This window comes from Schistocerca gregaria, chromosome 4 (assembly GCF_023897955.1).
Source record: "Schistocerca gregaria isolate iqSchGreg1 chromosome 4, iqSchGreg1.2, whole genome shotgun sequence".
Taxonomy (NCBI): Eukaryota; Metazoa; Arthropoda; class Insecta; order Orthoptera; family Acrididae; genus Schistocerca; species Schistocerca gregaria.
Genome location: NC_064923.1, coordinates 345,397,804 through 345,413,789, shown reverse-complemented (window position 1 = coordinate 345,413,789; position 15,986 = coordinate 345,397,804). Strand labels below are relative to the sequence as shown.

Genomic DNA, 15,986 nt, shown 5'->3' with positions numbered 1-15,986 from the left:
GCAACTGCGTGCTGATTCATTCATTCGCTCCTCGACCTCCCAGACGACACCGCCTCCTCTGACTTCGCCCACGCGGGAAAGTCGCCCAATAGCATTCCACCATCAAATACGCTTCCGGGGGAAAAGCTATCCTAAAGAATGTCTTCTTCATAAAACGACGCCATCACAGGAAACATTCTTCATTTAGATTCCAGGGCGATGATATTTCTGACCCACACACTCTCATGTTGTGAACCACCTCTGGCTAAATATGAAAACACTTGTACCATGTGTTTCAATCGTTTTTCCCTAAATTTTAAGTATAAAGAACAATTAAATGAAAACCGAACACCCGCCACAGCGGGACCAGGGAATGGTTCCATTCTAAAGTAGTCACCACAGGCATTTATACATTTATTCCATTGCGAGACGAGACAATCATATGGGATTGGTTCCCAAGTATGAGAGTGGCTCGAAGACTTCTTAAGTAATAGAACCCAGTACGTTGTCCTCGATGGTGAGTGTTCATCGGACGTGAGGGTATCATCTGGAGCGCCCCAGTGGTAAGTCCGCTGTTGCTTTCTATCTACATAAATGATCTTTTGGATAGGGTGGATAGCCATCTGCGGCTGTTTGCTGATAATGCTGTGGTGTACGGGAAGGTGTCGTTGAGTGACTGCAGGAGGATACAAGATGACTTGGACAGGATTTGTGATTGGTGTAAAGAATGGCAGCTAACTCTAAATATAGATAAATGTAAATTAATGCAGATGAATGGGGAAAAGAATCCCGTAATGTTTGAATACTCCATTAGTAGTGTAGCGCTTGACACAGTCACGTCGATTAAATATTTGGGCGTTACATTGCAGAGCGACATGAGGTGGGACAAGCATGTAATGGCAGTTGTGGGGAAGGCGGATAGTCGTCTTCGGTTCATTGGTAGAATTTTGGGAAGATGTGGTTCATCTGTAAATGAAACCGCTTATAAAACACTAATACGACCTATTCTTGAGTACTGCTCGAGCGTTTGCGTTCCCTATCAGTTCGGATTGAGGGAGGACATAGAAGCAATTCAGAGGCGGACTGCTAGGTTTGTTACTGGTAGGTTTGATCATCACGCGAGTGTCACGGAAATGCTTCAGGAACTCGTGTGGGTGTCTCTAGAGGAAAGGAGGCGATCTTTTCCTGAATCGCTGCTGAGGAAATTTAGAGAACCAGCATTTGAGGCTAACTGCAGTACAATTTTACTGCCACCAACTTACATTTCGCGAAAAGATCACAAAGATAAGAAAAGAGAGATTAGGGCTCGTTCAGAGCAGTCATTTTCCCCTCGTTCTGTTTGGGAGTGGAACAGGGAGAGAAGATGCTAGTTGTGGTACGAGGTACCCTCCGCCATGCACCGTATGGTGGATTCTGGAGTATGTATGTAGATGTAGACCAATTCCTGTCTCGTAGAATGCGGTGGACCGCTGACGGATTCACAGCCGCACCCAATCCTGCACTTCCTCGTCGAACAGAAACCAAGGTCCACGCAAGTGTATCTTCAGGACGCCAGATATGTGAACATCGCACGGTGAAAGATCCGGCCTGTATGGGGGATGTTGCAGTGCTTCCCAATCAAATCTCTGAAGAGTGGCCTCTGTCCGATTGGGAGTATCGGTGTGGGCGTTATACTGCAAAAGGATGGTTCCGTCTGACAGCATTCCTAGGCGTTTTGACTTTATGACGCGTCGCGGTTTACGCAAAGTGACTTCAGAGCGCTGCGCACTGATTGTGGTTCCACGATCAAGGAAGTGGAAGAGAAGAAGGGACCGTGCAGTGGAAGAAAGAATCAGGACCCTACCGAAACTTATGTGAACATCTTTGGATTTATCTATCGGGAGGAGGTGTGGGATGTGTCCACTGTTCGTTTTGCCGTTTACCCTGGGTCTGTCGGAAGGCTGTTGGCCGAACCATTCTGCTGCACGATAACGTCCACCCCCACGCTGCCAATCGGACAAAGGCTACAGTTCAGCGATTTGGTTGCTATAAACTGCAAACATTCTCTATACACTCCGGCTTTTTCGCAGCGTGGTTTTCACATCTTTAGCAACCTGAAGAAAGACGTACTTGGTCGTCGGTTTCAGTCGGACGAGGAAGAGCAAGAGCGGGTGTGGATCCGTTAGCGGCCGATAGCGTTTTACGAAACAGAAATTTATCGTCTCTTTCCCCAGTGGGACAAAGGTTTTAGCGCGTGGGGCATTGGTCGCATTGGCGGGTGTCCGGTTTTCATTTGACTGCCGCTCACACATACAGTGGACCAGGTAAGAGATTGCGAACATGTGTTTTAAACATTTCAGCAACAAGAAGCGGCTGCATCAAATGACCTACAGTTATGACGGATTAAGTGGTTCAAATGGCTCTGAGCACTATGGGACTTAACTGCAGTGGTCATCAGTCCCCTAGAACTTAGAACTACTTAAACCTAACTAACCTAAGGACATCACACACATCCATGCCCGAGGCAGGATTCGAACCTTGCGACCGTAGCGGTCAAGCGGTTCCAGACTGAAGCGCATACAAGCGCTCGGCCACCGTGGCAGGCATGACGGATTAGATGGTCTTTTTGCCGCTGATTGTATTTGCTGAAATAACGTGAAGATCAAATGGGTGGAAAGGGACAGTAATACCAACAAATAGAAGTTCGTAGACTGTAAGAATGGGGTTGAACCGACATTTACCAAACACGCGAGAGCGCGTGCGTGGATTGTTTGTGTGTGTGTGTGTAGTTGTTGCTTACGGGCGCTCAACTGCGGGCTTATCAGCGCCCTTACGCAAATTAAAAGCCGGCGGCGGTGGCCGAGCGGTTCTAGGCGCTGAATCCGGAGCCGCGCGACTGCTCGGTCGCACGTTCGAATCCTGCCTCGGGCATGGATCTGTGTGATGTCCATAGGTTAGTTAGGTTTAAGTGGTTCTAAGTTCTAGGGGACTGATGACCACAGATGTTAAGTCACATAGTGCTCAGAGCCATTTGGACCATTTGAACACAAATTAAAAGAAACGAATGTGGAAAACATGAGTAAAATGTGCTCATCCACGCTAAGGTAACGAGAGAGAATTTTGGAAAATTGTGGTAAGATCTTATGGGGCCACACTGCTGAGATCATTGGTCCCTAAGTTTACACACTACTTTAACTAGCTTACGCTAAGGACAACACATACACATGTCCAAGACCGAAAATGTTCAAATGTATGTGAAATCTTATGGGACTTAACTGCTAAGGTCATAAGTCTCTAAGCTTACACATTACTTAACCTAAGTTACCCTTAGAACAAACACACACACCCGTGCCCGAGGGAGGACTCGAACCTCCGCCGGGACCAGCCGCACAGGCCATGACTGGAACGCCTCAGACCGCCCGGCTAATCCCGCGCGGAGAGAAAGAATTAAAGGTGCTACACGTGAGAATAAAACACAAGTAAAACGAGAAAGAAGATAAAAGGAAGGCTCAGGGAAATGTGACTCGCTGACCACTTACTTAAAATATAGGCGAGCTAGTCACCCTGTTAACAAATTAAAACCTTCTCCCAGACGTAATAAGTTGGACGATTCACAAACTTTAAAACTGTAGCCAGATTCGTTTGATTATTGTCTGAAATAGATTGCAGATCCGTCGGCAAATCCGCCGCGGACCATTCGTCGTAAAATAAAACACTGTCCAACAAAAGGTGGCGCATAGTAATCTGCACGCCACAAGCATCATACATTGGAGGGCCCTCTTGCCGGAGTAAGAATCCATGCTAGCATGGACTGTGCGGCTGGTCTCGGCGGAGGTTCGAGTCCTCCCTCGGGCATGCGTGTACGTGTTTGTCCTTAGGATAATTTAGATTTCTCTCACACACAAGAATCCATGCGTCATATGACTATGGCCTATGCGACGACGAGTAAGGACCTCGTCCCGTCAACGACTACGCCACGGACGAGTTGCGGGCTTTACCACACGGCGCTTGTTGTCAGTCACTTCCAGTCGGTCGTCTTCCCAGCGACGTATGACTTTGTACCTCAACGGCGAGGTGTCAGCATGCATGGGGATTTTCATCACACATTTATTTTCGTTAAACTTTTGAAAACATTAAATGTTTTAATAACAGCTGTGGTGACCACAAAACCAGGCCTTGATATGTTGAGAATTTAATTAATTGTTTGCGTGTGTAAAATTTATTACGGTATCAGAGGTGACACACTGTGAAATTTAAAATTTTCCCGGCGAACTGAATGTTTGAAAAGATTTCTGGATTGCTGCCAGTCGTCGTAAACTTCACACCACGGTATTTCAACTGGACACCTGCCATCTTCACGTGAGCCATCGAAGATATCAGCCGTCAGTCTTCCATGGCTCACCTGAGGAAGACTGGCCGGTGTCCAGTTGAAATACCGTGGTGTGAAGTTTACGACGACTGGCAGCAATACAGAAATCTCTTCGAACAGGTGACAAACTCCTCAATGAAAATTAGTAATTTGACAACACTGCAGTGAAACATTAAGGGCAAAACTACAGTCCTACAATCGCCCCTACATTAGAGAATAAAACATCGAAATTTCCTGGCACAACTTTACAGAGACAAAAAATACTGAATGAACCAAACGCGCTGATGACAGCTGGAAGCTGTAGCAAAGACGTTACATAATATATCTGCCGAACACAGCGACTGCGTATAAGCGTCACGTTTTCACAGGAAGGAAGAGCAGTTTTCGCCAAGGTTATGGCACATGCGATCTGTGGCAAACCTGAACCGTGTGCGACGAATCGAAAAGATGCGGGCTCATGTGTCGGGGATCACGTGTATTCATTTAATAGCGTAATGATTCTCGTTACTAGTGATCAGCTTTGACAATAAAAGCGCCCATTCTGTTGTAGCGGAACTAAAAACTGCGATGCATTTAGTTGCCCATGCGACGAATCGATAGGAACTACAAACTGGGTGGAGCTCCTGGAGAGATCTCCACAAGCGACCACTGTGCTTTCAAAATAGTTGACTGCCTAGAGTTTATCAAACGGAAGGTGTATTTCCCAAAACTGATGCGTGAAAGACGGAAATAGCGCCAGCAACGGTGTAGCTACATACTGGAAAGAGTTAGCTGGTGAATCACGCCAATTGCAGAGAGAGAGCATAAACTGTTATCACGTTAGCGACTAACGCCACACTGATTCAGCGTTCTAAGAAATTAAACAACCGTACTCGATAGCTTCGGATCAAGCCGTCATTCTTGCTCTTTGTAGCTGCATCCAGATCATTACGAAAACATTATGGAATTAAGTTTCTACATTGACAGTTTTGTTTCCAAGCTGCTGCATACCCACCAGACAACATACGTTGTTAAACACTCTAGTAACTATGCGTCAATATATTCGATTAAAGTCCACGAATTCTCACAATGTTTCAAAGGAGAAATCATTACTATCCATTTTGATCGAGAGTCTTCCAGCAGACATGGACACTAAATACATGAATTCCTTCTTTCGCAAAGGCTCCATCTTCTGCCTTTGTTTGAGTTCTCTATTCGTTCTTACCAACTCACTGCAGATCGTACCAGTTATAGGGTCTGAATCCCTGGTTTTCACAGGGAACACTTAATTCTTAACGACTGAGTCATATATTCTCTGCCTCTTAGCTTCAAATGTACCACTTCCTGTCTCTACTTTCCAAAATTCACAGAAGCTCTTTTGTATATTGTGCTGGATTAGCACACATCGAAAAAAGAATATCAGAGGGAAATGGTTTAGCAACAAACCTAGACATTATTTCTAAAATGAAAGCCAGATGGATCCGAGTGACAGCTTTAATGAGCGTGTAGCAGAATGGAGTTAAAGTACTGGGAAAATAAACTTGGGGAGCCAAAACCGACTACTCGAAACAGGTTTACCTCCCATATACTGAGAACAAACGTGGTAGTACACGTAGGTTAATAAGAAGTGGCCCGAAAAGTAACCCAAGCAGCAAAGAGATAGTTTCATTGTCTCAACAGCGGACATTTTCATCATCGTCGGTAAAGAAGAATCCTCTTGACTTTCAATCCACAGCTTCTGTATGTGACTACAGGAGTAGCTATGAGAGGTGCGAACAGATTTCTTAGTAGGCTACGTCGGCACTACAGAGTCAGCTGATAAGTCCCACATCCTACATCGAAAACTGCCCTTGTATGTATGTGTGCGTTAGACTGACAGGGGTCATAGCGTGTATGAAAGAAGACTGCGCTAATGGTTCCAGCAGCTGGACAGATGCTGGAACCATTAGCGCAGTCTTTCTTCTGGAGCAAGAACCAGCACTCAGAGAAAGACGCCGAACATCTTCCGGAAATTTATTAGGAAATTCCAAGAAACTATTTTCAGGACGGAAACAATACTCTTCAACACCCGACGAAGCATCAATGATAAAATGTGGATGATAACTTCTCGTATAGCGACTTATAACGAGTTACTATTCCCGTGCCTTACACTTGAATAGAAGGGGAAGAAGCCTTCATTTAGGGTATGGGTGATCGGTGATTAAGTGCTAATTCCCTTGCCGATCATTAGATTTCTCCCTTACGAATTGTGTAGTGTTGTTCCCCTTCGCGCCGGTTTCTTAAATTGAAAAATGGCGAGTTGCATCGTACTGAGAAGTCAGCGTTAAATTCTAGGAACCCTTGAAGTTCCGTTAAGTTGGTTCAAACGATGAAGTGTGAATTCCCTAGTAATCAAGTGGAAAGATCAGAGGAAGATAACGGCACACCACTTCCATTACGACCATATCTAGTGAACCAATGCTGTGTTCAGACCAAATACAGGTAGAGAAAGGTCGTAACTTCACCTACCAAGTCACCTGACCTCTAAGTAACCTAAACGTTGCTCAGTGAAAATGAATTCAACTAGCTTCTGGTTTCTACTAAGATATACTATACAGCGGATTGCTGTTCCGATCGCACATGTGCATCTTTTGACGTGCTACCACCGCCACTATATTCGGACCTAGGTTGCACTTCATCAGGCCTCAAGCTAACAGACTGCATGTGTAAAAAGTGACTATACGTGTGATCCACGGTAATATATATTGGAATAATGCAATACATCACCGACAAGTCTTTCTATTACATCTTACGGCGCTTTTCGAAGCAAGAGGCAGAGAAAAACACTTGGCTGCAGCCATCTAGTAGTTACGAATATGGACGCTTCTGGGGTGACTGTTACAACGCACAAAATTATGTAGCATGTATAGCGAATACAATGACTATGTCAAAGTACGATAAGTGAAAGCGGCGAAAACCTGTATGTATACGGCCTAGAGTATACAGATACCGACGACTGTTAGCCCATTCCTGCGGTTTGTGAACCAGACACACTTGTACAGAATCTTGGAGCTTAGAATTGAGTGCCAAGGAATAACAAAGGCCTATAATACCTCCTAAAGAGTGAAAAGCTCGATATCTGCTCTATTATGGCAGGCTCTAGGTGAACGGTGGTTAGCGTTCAGCTATACCGGCGCAGGAAGGGAGCCGGCAACAGGTAGCTTGCCCGGGGGACGGGAAGGGCTCTGCTATTAACACACCCCACATTCCTCACCAGCCGCCTCCAGGCACCTACAGAATAGTTAAGACGGGAAGCCAGGTGTCAAAGGCCGACTTCTCCGAAAAGAAGCCGCGGTACTTTGTCGCCGTGGTACAGACTGTTGTCGACAATGGTGATCACGTGTCTGCAGCCATCGATACAGAAGTTACGAGTATGATCGCTTCCATAATGATTGTTAAAAACAAAATCATCTTACGGAGTCAGTTATTTATTTCTAGCTCGAGGAACGCATTTTGTTAAAGTCGGCTTTTTACAAGCAGTGACTTGTCATAACTTGGTACAGAATTCGATCCCGCGCCCTGGATTCAGTCCTGTTCCTGCGAGAAGTGTGGCGTCGCTGCCAGCATGAAGATGAAAAGTTAACAAATGTAGAAGAAATGTCAGTTTATCCAGTGCGCAAACAAGTAACTCCATATAACCAAAGACTATCCAAGCTCGAGAATAACCTGACTTACCATTCTTGGAAAATATGAAGTTAGAAATTAGAAAAAGATGTGGATTCAGAAAATAATATTCGTTTAAAGTATGTGCTCAGGTCGATAGTCAGCTCGAAAACAGTCCAGATGATAAAAACAAATATCATATGACATCGTGGATGCGATTTGCTCAAGTCGGAGACTTACGCTACACATTTTTTCGTTACTGCACAATGAATTTAAGTAAAACAATATCATAACAGATTCAAACAAGGAGAACATTAAGAATGAGGGTTATTTCGCGATTTGGAACCTCTCTGTCTTCATGCAGGTCTCATCGGTTGCTCTTTACATAATTGTAAAGTTTAAGTGCTATATATCCGCTGTAACACAAGAAACAAGTGCTCATACAAGGATGAAACATGCCTTCTATCGTATTATACCGAGCAAGTTAGAAACTCCAACATCTCTGGAATGGTACATTCCTGATACACATTCATTGTGCCGACCCCGTTAAAAAATGTATCTGCAAATGGCAACAACCAGGAAGATGTTGCAGCCAAGAGTAGTTGAGATTGCCAGCTTTCATTGCCCTATTTGAATGATGGTATTGTATAGTTAGCAGATTTCAAAAGATATTTGTAGAGAAAATACCCCGACGTCGTATAATTTTTGAACACTGATAAAACAAATCCTTGAGTAATTTATTTGCTCAGTATAAAACCATCATTCATAACGCATCCAAATGGGCAATTTACTAATCCTTATACAGTTTAGTATTACTTATCAGTGATACCCATTATAGAAGACGGTATTACTCTCTTCGCAACATCATTATCTAGGAGGCGCGCAACAAATTTGAAAATATACAAGTAAAATGGGAAATTGTGCTCCGTTTTTCAGTCGCTGTCAATCTAAGAAACATGAAATCCTAAGAATAAGTAAAATTTACCATTTCCCTTTCCCGAAAAAAAAGTACACCGAGTCACCACCTTGGAATAGTTTACTCAGAACTTTCCGAATAGCGAACGGAATGTGACAATACGCTAACGCTGCAAATAGGTACAGATATAAACGTTCACAAAACAGCGCCAACAATTAAGCGTTATGCACACTGTATTTCCTAGCATAAACACATGCTCTCGCTATTTGCTCGTATTCTTCAGTCGTAAACACAAAAAAATGTAGTCACAGAATATGTAGAAATTCTGTTAGTGCAAACCTGCACAGAAAAAAAATGTTTCACCGAGAGATTTACAAAGGCCCTGCTACATAACTGTCGAAAATCCCACTAGTATTATACAACCATCGTCGAATTTGTAACATCGTACAGGTTAACAACGTTCCAACAGCCAGTCGATGCATTCGACTAACATTTCCATTTCGTGTAATTAATTGTAGCATTGAAAAAACAAGCGTTAAATGTTTGTGAGATATACCTGGCAGCATGCGGAACGCGTTGCGGTGCCTTCCTGACGCATGCGCGCTCGTTCGACGCGCGCCAGTGTTGGGGAGTCCAGCAGGAGCTGCGGCGTCTTCGGCTCCGTCACCAGCATCGCGATAGACCGTTCCTGTCGCTGCCGCGTCTGAAGCGAAACTGGCGCTTGAATGCCCACTGTTGCTCCACGCGCCACGCGCAGGCTGCGGTGCGCCGGCTGCTCGCAGCGCCCCTAGCGGATGCTCGCTCAACCTCTCTGAACGCGACGGCACTTCCGATTGTTGGGATCCGGGTATTTGCAGACACGCGAAGGAATTGCGTCACACGAAAACATGAATCACGCAACGGAGCTACTCCACAGATCTGGTCCAGTTATTTGAATTTAACTTGAACTTCCAACAGGCTACAGATAACAGTGGAAACACGATAATCAGCTGTCAAATCTTAACAACCACTTTGACCATATGGAGTCGCATGAATGTTCATCTACTGCGAGGCATATTTTTTCTTTCACAGGTGGGTCCCAGAATAATTATTCTCAATCATCTTGTTAAACTGTACTCTCACTGAGTAACTTACAGTGCGTTTGCTCCTCGCACCGTATTAAAAATCGACGAAAGTATGTCATTGTTCTGGAGAGGCTGTATTTCCGTTCTGTGGAAAAGTTACTTTCTCTAACCATTTTACGAGGGTTTTTCAGCATGAAAAATCGTTCGTCCTCGATTTATCTAGACAACTGGTGGTATGGTTTTCCCATATCCGCTTCTAAACCCCAACACAAAAATCAATATTTCACGACAGTGCACATAACGCATTTTAAAGGCTTTATGTACAGGTGACGAGCACAACTTTCTCTTGCCTCTTGTGGTCCACGATATTAAGAGGGAGAACAGCCAACCGCATAATTACAATTGATGCTAAGTCCGACATGTGTCAGTAAGTATCCCGCAAAGCTGAGTAACTTTTGCATTTCCCTCGAATTGGGTTCCTCCTGAAATATTTCTGACATCCACCAGGCGCTTAAATTTTAGCGAGAATTCCTTTTATATATTCGATCTGCTTATTATATTCTTTCCACCTCCTTCTTATTTATGATTCGGTCAGGGTACTCTTTTCCAGGCAACGGCAATGACTCGATTTCTTGAATTCTGGGTGCGTTATGGAATATTCTCTGTTATGTGTTGTGAAATTAATTGGAAATTTGTGGTAAGTTCCTACGGAACCAAACTGCTGAGGTCATCGGTCCCTACGCTTACACACTACTTAATCTAACTTAAACTAACTTGACCGCATGGCTACCATTATCCGCGGAAATCAATTAATCCTATTGTTATCGTATGTATTCCACTGATGATCTTGTGTCTTTTTTCTTAAAATAAAATTTTCCTATGTACGTGTAAATAAAAATTGGCTAGGTCGGAGTCGGACTGAGGATTCCGCATAAACTTAATTACGTCTACAGACAGTTCATTCATCCCGGGAATCGAAGCTACCGACGATTTTTGCCTGTTATCGGCATTGATACTGGCAAGACATCAATCCTAGGGATTCTAAGACTTTCGAGAATGTTTGAAGTCGGGTAACAGATGATGGAAGGAATATTTATATCCGTGTAATATAATTAAAAATTAACAATTTTCAGATTTTTTCCTTTGATTATAATGTAACACCTTATTTGTCGCCAAATCTCATGATTCTAGGTGCACGGGGAGTAACGCGTAGGTTCTGATGAGTGAATTTGCGAGTATCAAAATGTGTGACATATATCGCCTTATCTTCTGGCTGCATTTGCTTAGAAGCTTACGTTTATTACACCGCGAAATTTCTATAGACCTTAGTATGACATCAATTTCAAATTGATACGTCTACCCGCTCCAGAGAAAAAGAGGGCGTAACAAACGGACCAACCGACAGACAGACGGGCAGAAAAGGTGATCCTATAAGTGTTCCGTTTTTACCGACTGATGTACGCGTCCCTAAAAATATAAATAATTATGCGTCTGTTATTTTATTTTATGGAGCTTAGGTACAGTTTTTGTGAAGCATTAGAACTACTATTTTCCAGCTAAATCCAGAGAGCGTTTGAAAATTGTAGGATTTCGTAATCTATGAAATACTTCCCTTCTATTGTTGCTCGTAAGTACTTCCTCTATATATTTTCATAATTTTCCTTCGCAAGTGATAAGTGGACTTCAGTTTCGTTACAGAATAAGAAAAGATTACATTACAAATTTCACAGTTACATCAGTAATTAGAAGGAGTTGTAGAGCTGTACTTTCAGTTTTCTTTGAGTACGCTAGAGCACAATGTAACCTGGACATCTCCCTGACAATTATGTAAATAAAATACCAGCTATCGTTTTAAATATTCGTTTTTCTTATATAATACCGCCATAGGTCTCAAGAACACCATGGACGGTGAAGCAAGGTAGTCTTGCTGTATATAGTATTGCTCGCTCTTCACAATTCGAACTGTCAGTCAGAGCTGTTTCCTTCTAATAGTAATTGTATGTTGTTCTCGGCATTTCAGATTCTCAACATACAGTGCATAACACCGAGTAGTTCTGTGGCAATTTATTTCACTTCCATATATTCCTGAGATTATTTTTCTGTCGTTCTTTAGCACGTCTGATGGTCTTTGCTGTGTGGCACATTTGTGAGTACTAAGGTAACAACAAAGCATATACGGAAATAAGTTTAACGTATCTTGAAAGAAAGGAAAAAAAATATTGAAAACAATTACGAAAATTAGTGCTGATGTAACTTCTTTCTAACATCTTATTCATTACTACCACAAAATACTTAGCGAAAATTCACATAAACTTAGATGTAGGGTACGTAAGAAGAAGTGAATGAATTTTTTTTCGATACTTCTACTTATTTTAATGGAAGTAACTGTGAGGGAACCAAGCAATGGTTCAGAATGTTCAGTCTCTCAGATTTTAGAGAGAAGTTAGACGCCGAGACACTGTGCAACTTGAGGAATGTGTTCCTGATAAGATCAGGAACTCATTAGCCTGGTAATGGTCTCTAATGTCACATAGTTACCGAACAGAAAATTTGTTGTCTGCTTAATATCAAATAATTGTAGCGTACGAATTAAGTTCTGCCTTTGTAATGGTGGTGGTTAGTGTTTAACATCCCGTCGACAACGAGGTCATTAGAGGCGGAGCGAAAGCTCGTATTAGGGAAGGATTGGGAAGGAAATCGGCCGTGCCCTTTCAAAGGAACCATCCCGGCATTTCCCTGAAACGATTTAGGGAAATCACGGATGGCTGGAGACGGGATTGAACCGTCGCCCTCCCGAATGCGAGTCCAGTGTGCTAACCACTGCGCCTCCTCGTTCGGTGCCTTTGTAATATTCAAAGTCTCACATATATACATGTGGAAACTAAGAGTACTTTCTTCAATCAACGGCTTGGAAATCTCATATAATGAATATCTAATGGGAGGTGGTACATGCCTCTGATTTACAAATTGTGCTCAAATTTTAAATAGGGGCAAATTACAAAAATGTGAACGGAACACAGATGTAGTCCCACTATCGGCAGACTACGGCTTCGATGATCGGCTGACTCATAAGGCAGTGTAGTCAAACAGCGCAGATGTTCCTCGAAGGAAAGAGTACAGACTGAGGCGAATAAAAGTGGCCAACAGAACAAAGTTCCAGGGTACAAAGAAACACAGCAGAGGGAAGGAAATAAAGTACTAAACTGACTGTAGCTGGTGTTGGAGGTGACCACCATTCATCTCTTGACACTTTTGGGCCCTGGTCAGCAAGTTGCTGAAGGCGGATCGAGGCTGGACTGCTGGAACATTTCGGATGAGATTCCAGCAGCAACCTCATCGTAAATGTTGTGCTACGGTTCTTGAAGACTATGAGGATTCTTGCGATACACCTTAGACCTGAGAGTTACCAACACAAAGTAATCGCACACTGCAGATTAGATAACCTGGGTGGCCAACTAGGGCGGCTAATAGATTGACCTCTGCTAACAACTCTGTCAGGCGCGAAGATTGTGTAAGTGTGCTCCAAGGCTCGTCCGGCTGTATGATCAGGTAAGTGCAGGTCTTTTCTTCCTCCGTTACTGCAGCCACAAATGGTTTCAAAATCATGGCAATGCAAAGCGCCGAAGTCCGGGCCACTCTTATTTGCCCCACCCTGTAAAATGAAAGTGATGCGCTTTGGTAGTCAAAGCTCTAAGCTTATGTCATATCTCAATTTCATCCAATCAACGTGCGATGGACAAATGTCCTAACACTTCATGAAATACGTAAGCTATATCCCCTCCACGACCCACAGAGCGCCTTTCTCCGTAAGTGATTTCCAGAGTAGTGCCCATATCACTCGGCACAAGGATATCCGTTGCAGCAGGCGGTCTCCGCAGAAGAGATTACTGACAATAACGCTTTCAGAACGGAATATTCTACATTGACGTATAGTCTGCATGTCAAGGAGTAGTGCACGAAAGATACTTCGCACTACATATGGGACAAGGAGTAAAAGTTCGTAAGGTTCTTATACGTAACAGACGATGGTAATATATATTACAGCCTGTAGCGAGGACATCGATTAAGGCGAATAGTGTTTCGAGCCAAATCCTCGCCAACCGCCTTTGCGCAATGAACCTAATTTCTCCAATGTCATTTTACATAGAAAATAACGATTTCCTCATCGACGTCTTCTGGATATTAGACTGTAATTTTCCTTCTTGAAGTCGAAGTTTTCTACGTCTACTTAGCAGTCATTCGATTAGGAAAACCGGTAATTCTCTTCGAGCCATCAAAGAAAGGATAACGCTATGTCGACACTATGGCCGTAAAAGACGGAGCGCAAAGACAATCGAGACATGGCGAAGAAATGAACTGGGCAAGATACATGAAGATAAAAAATAAATTAAAAAACGACTCAAAGTTAACTGAAATTTTTTGCAGAAAATTCAGAATCGACGATCAACCAGAATTTAATCACGATCTTGCTAATACGGCTTAAAGCCACATTTTTAAAGTTTTTTTTATGTGAAGACACGGCTTAAGTTTTCACTCATTTTCAGTTGGCGTAAATCTGCTATATACCTGAAACTTCCTGGCAGATTAACACTGTGTGCCGGACCGAGACTCGAACGAGGGACCTTTGCCTTTCGCGGGCAAGTGCTCTACCACCTGAGCTACCCAAGCACGACTCACGCCCCGTCCTCACAGCTTCAATTCCGTCAGTACCTCGTCTCCAACCTTCCAAACTTCACAGAAGCTCTCCTGCGAACCTTGCAGAACTAGCACTCGTGGAAGGAAGGATATTGCGGAGACATAGCTTAGCCATAGCCTGGGGGATGTTTCTAGAACGAAATTTTCGGAGTGTGCGCTGATATGTTACATAGCTGGCGTCGTTATTTATGTCGACTGCATTTTGAATGCTTCAGATGCCCTGTGTGGAATATTAATTTCTTTGCCTACTAACTTTTCTCAGTTGTATTAACTTCCTATATTTTCGTATTGAATGTGTTATTATTAGACTTAGATATACAACTTGGAAAAATGTAGATGCTAAATTACTTATTATTTTACACAGGACAGCAACAGCAGCATCGAAAATGCGGTTGACGTGAAGATAATGATAACAAATATACAAGGTGTCTCTCCTATGAGTTGTCAAGCGCATTTTCTCTGGTGCTTCAGCAGATATCTGCAGTTGTGTAGCTGGAGTCAGCCAAAACAAACAGTGTTCATCACGTCTTTCTTGTGAGTCCCAATATCGACGGAAAGCGTCGGTTTGGTTCCCGTTACAGATAAAATGATTTTTGAAGCGGAATTTTACGTGCCCATTCGATGGATGCGACCCCAGATTAGTTTGATGCGATGGTCGTTTTATTGATGTGTATTAACAGGGACAGGAGACCTCAATGCTCTCCAGCAGCGACACAACTGCCCTGCCCCCCGCTGACTGCTACAACCAAACATACAAGACTACCGACAGGAGAACCTCCCCATCGCAACCCCCTCAGATTTAGTGATAAGTCGTCCCAATCATAAACTGAACACAAGAAAGCAGGAAGAAGATGTACTGAACTATGAAAAAAAGCAAAATAGAAACAGTGAGCGGTTTAAGCTTAAGTACTGCAAAGTTAGGAAACGTTAACGACCTTTGGTTAAGTGGTCTGGTATATTGTGCTTCAAATTTTGGCTCTCTTTTTACGAATGTCGCCCTCTTACGTCGATTCCCGCATTCTCCTCTATCCGGATGCTGTTTATTACCCGACGACGAAACACGACGCTGTCACGTGGATAAATTTGATACATTCGCCCAAGGAGATGAACAGATCATGGTACCCTCGCGACATTACAAGAAGACTTGCCATGAAAATGGGGTGGCGGCGTCCGTGGAGTATAGACGCTGCATATTCGTGTAACAGCAGGAGTGTATCTTTGTGTTTATTTTTCTTTCTTTTAGAGAAGTCATGGAAAAGGCGCATTATTTTTTGTCAATAAATAAATGAATATTCTCCTGTGGCCATTCACCCCTTCCATATGTTACTGTTTCGCGGCGGAGACATCATAGCCAGGCCTCGTA

General features: G+C 43.3%; 1 protein-coding gene across 1 annotated transcript in view; it reads right to left on the bottom strand.

Annotated features, from left to right (window-relative positions):
* The window catches only part of LOC126267425 (uncharacterized), a 181,745-nt gene extending 172,153 nt beyond the window's left edge, over window positions 1-9,592 (bottom strand). The window contains exon 1 of the mRNA XM_049972678.1: window positions 9,421-9,592. Within this exon, the coding sequence (XP_049828635.1) occupies window positions 9,421-9,537 (117 nt within the window). The 5' untranslated portion in view covers window positions 9,538-9,592. The remainder of the gene's footprint in view (window positions 1-9,420) is intronic.
* Window positions 9,593-15,986: the final 6,394 nt, after the last annotated feature.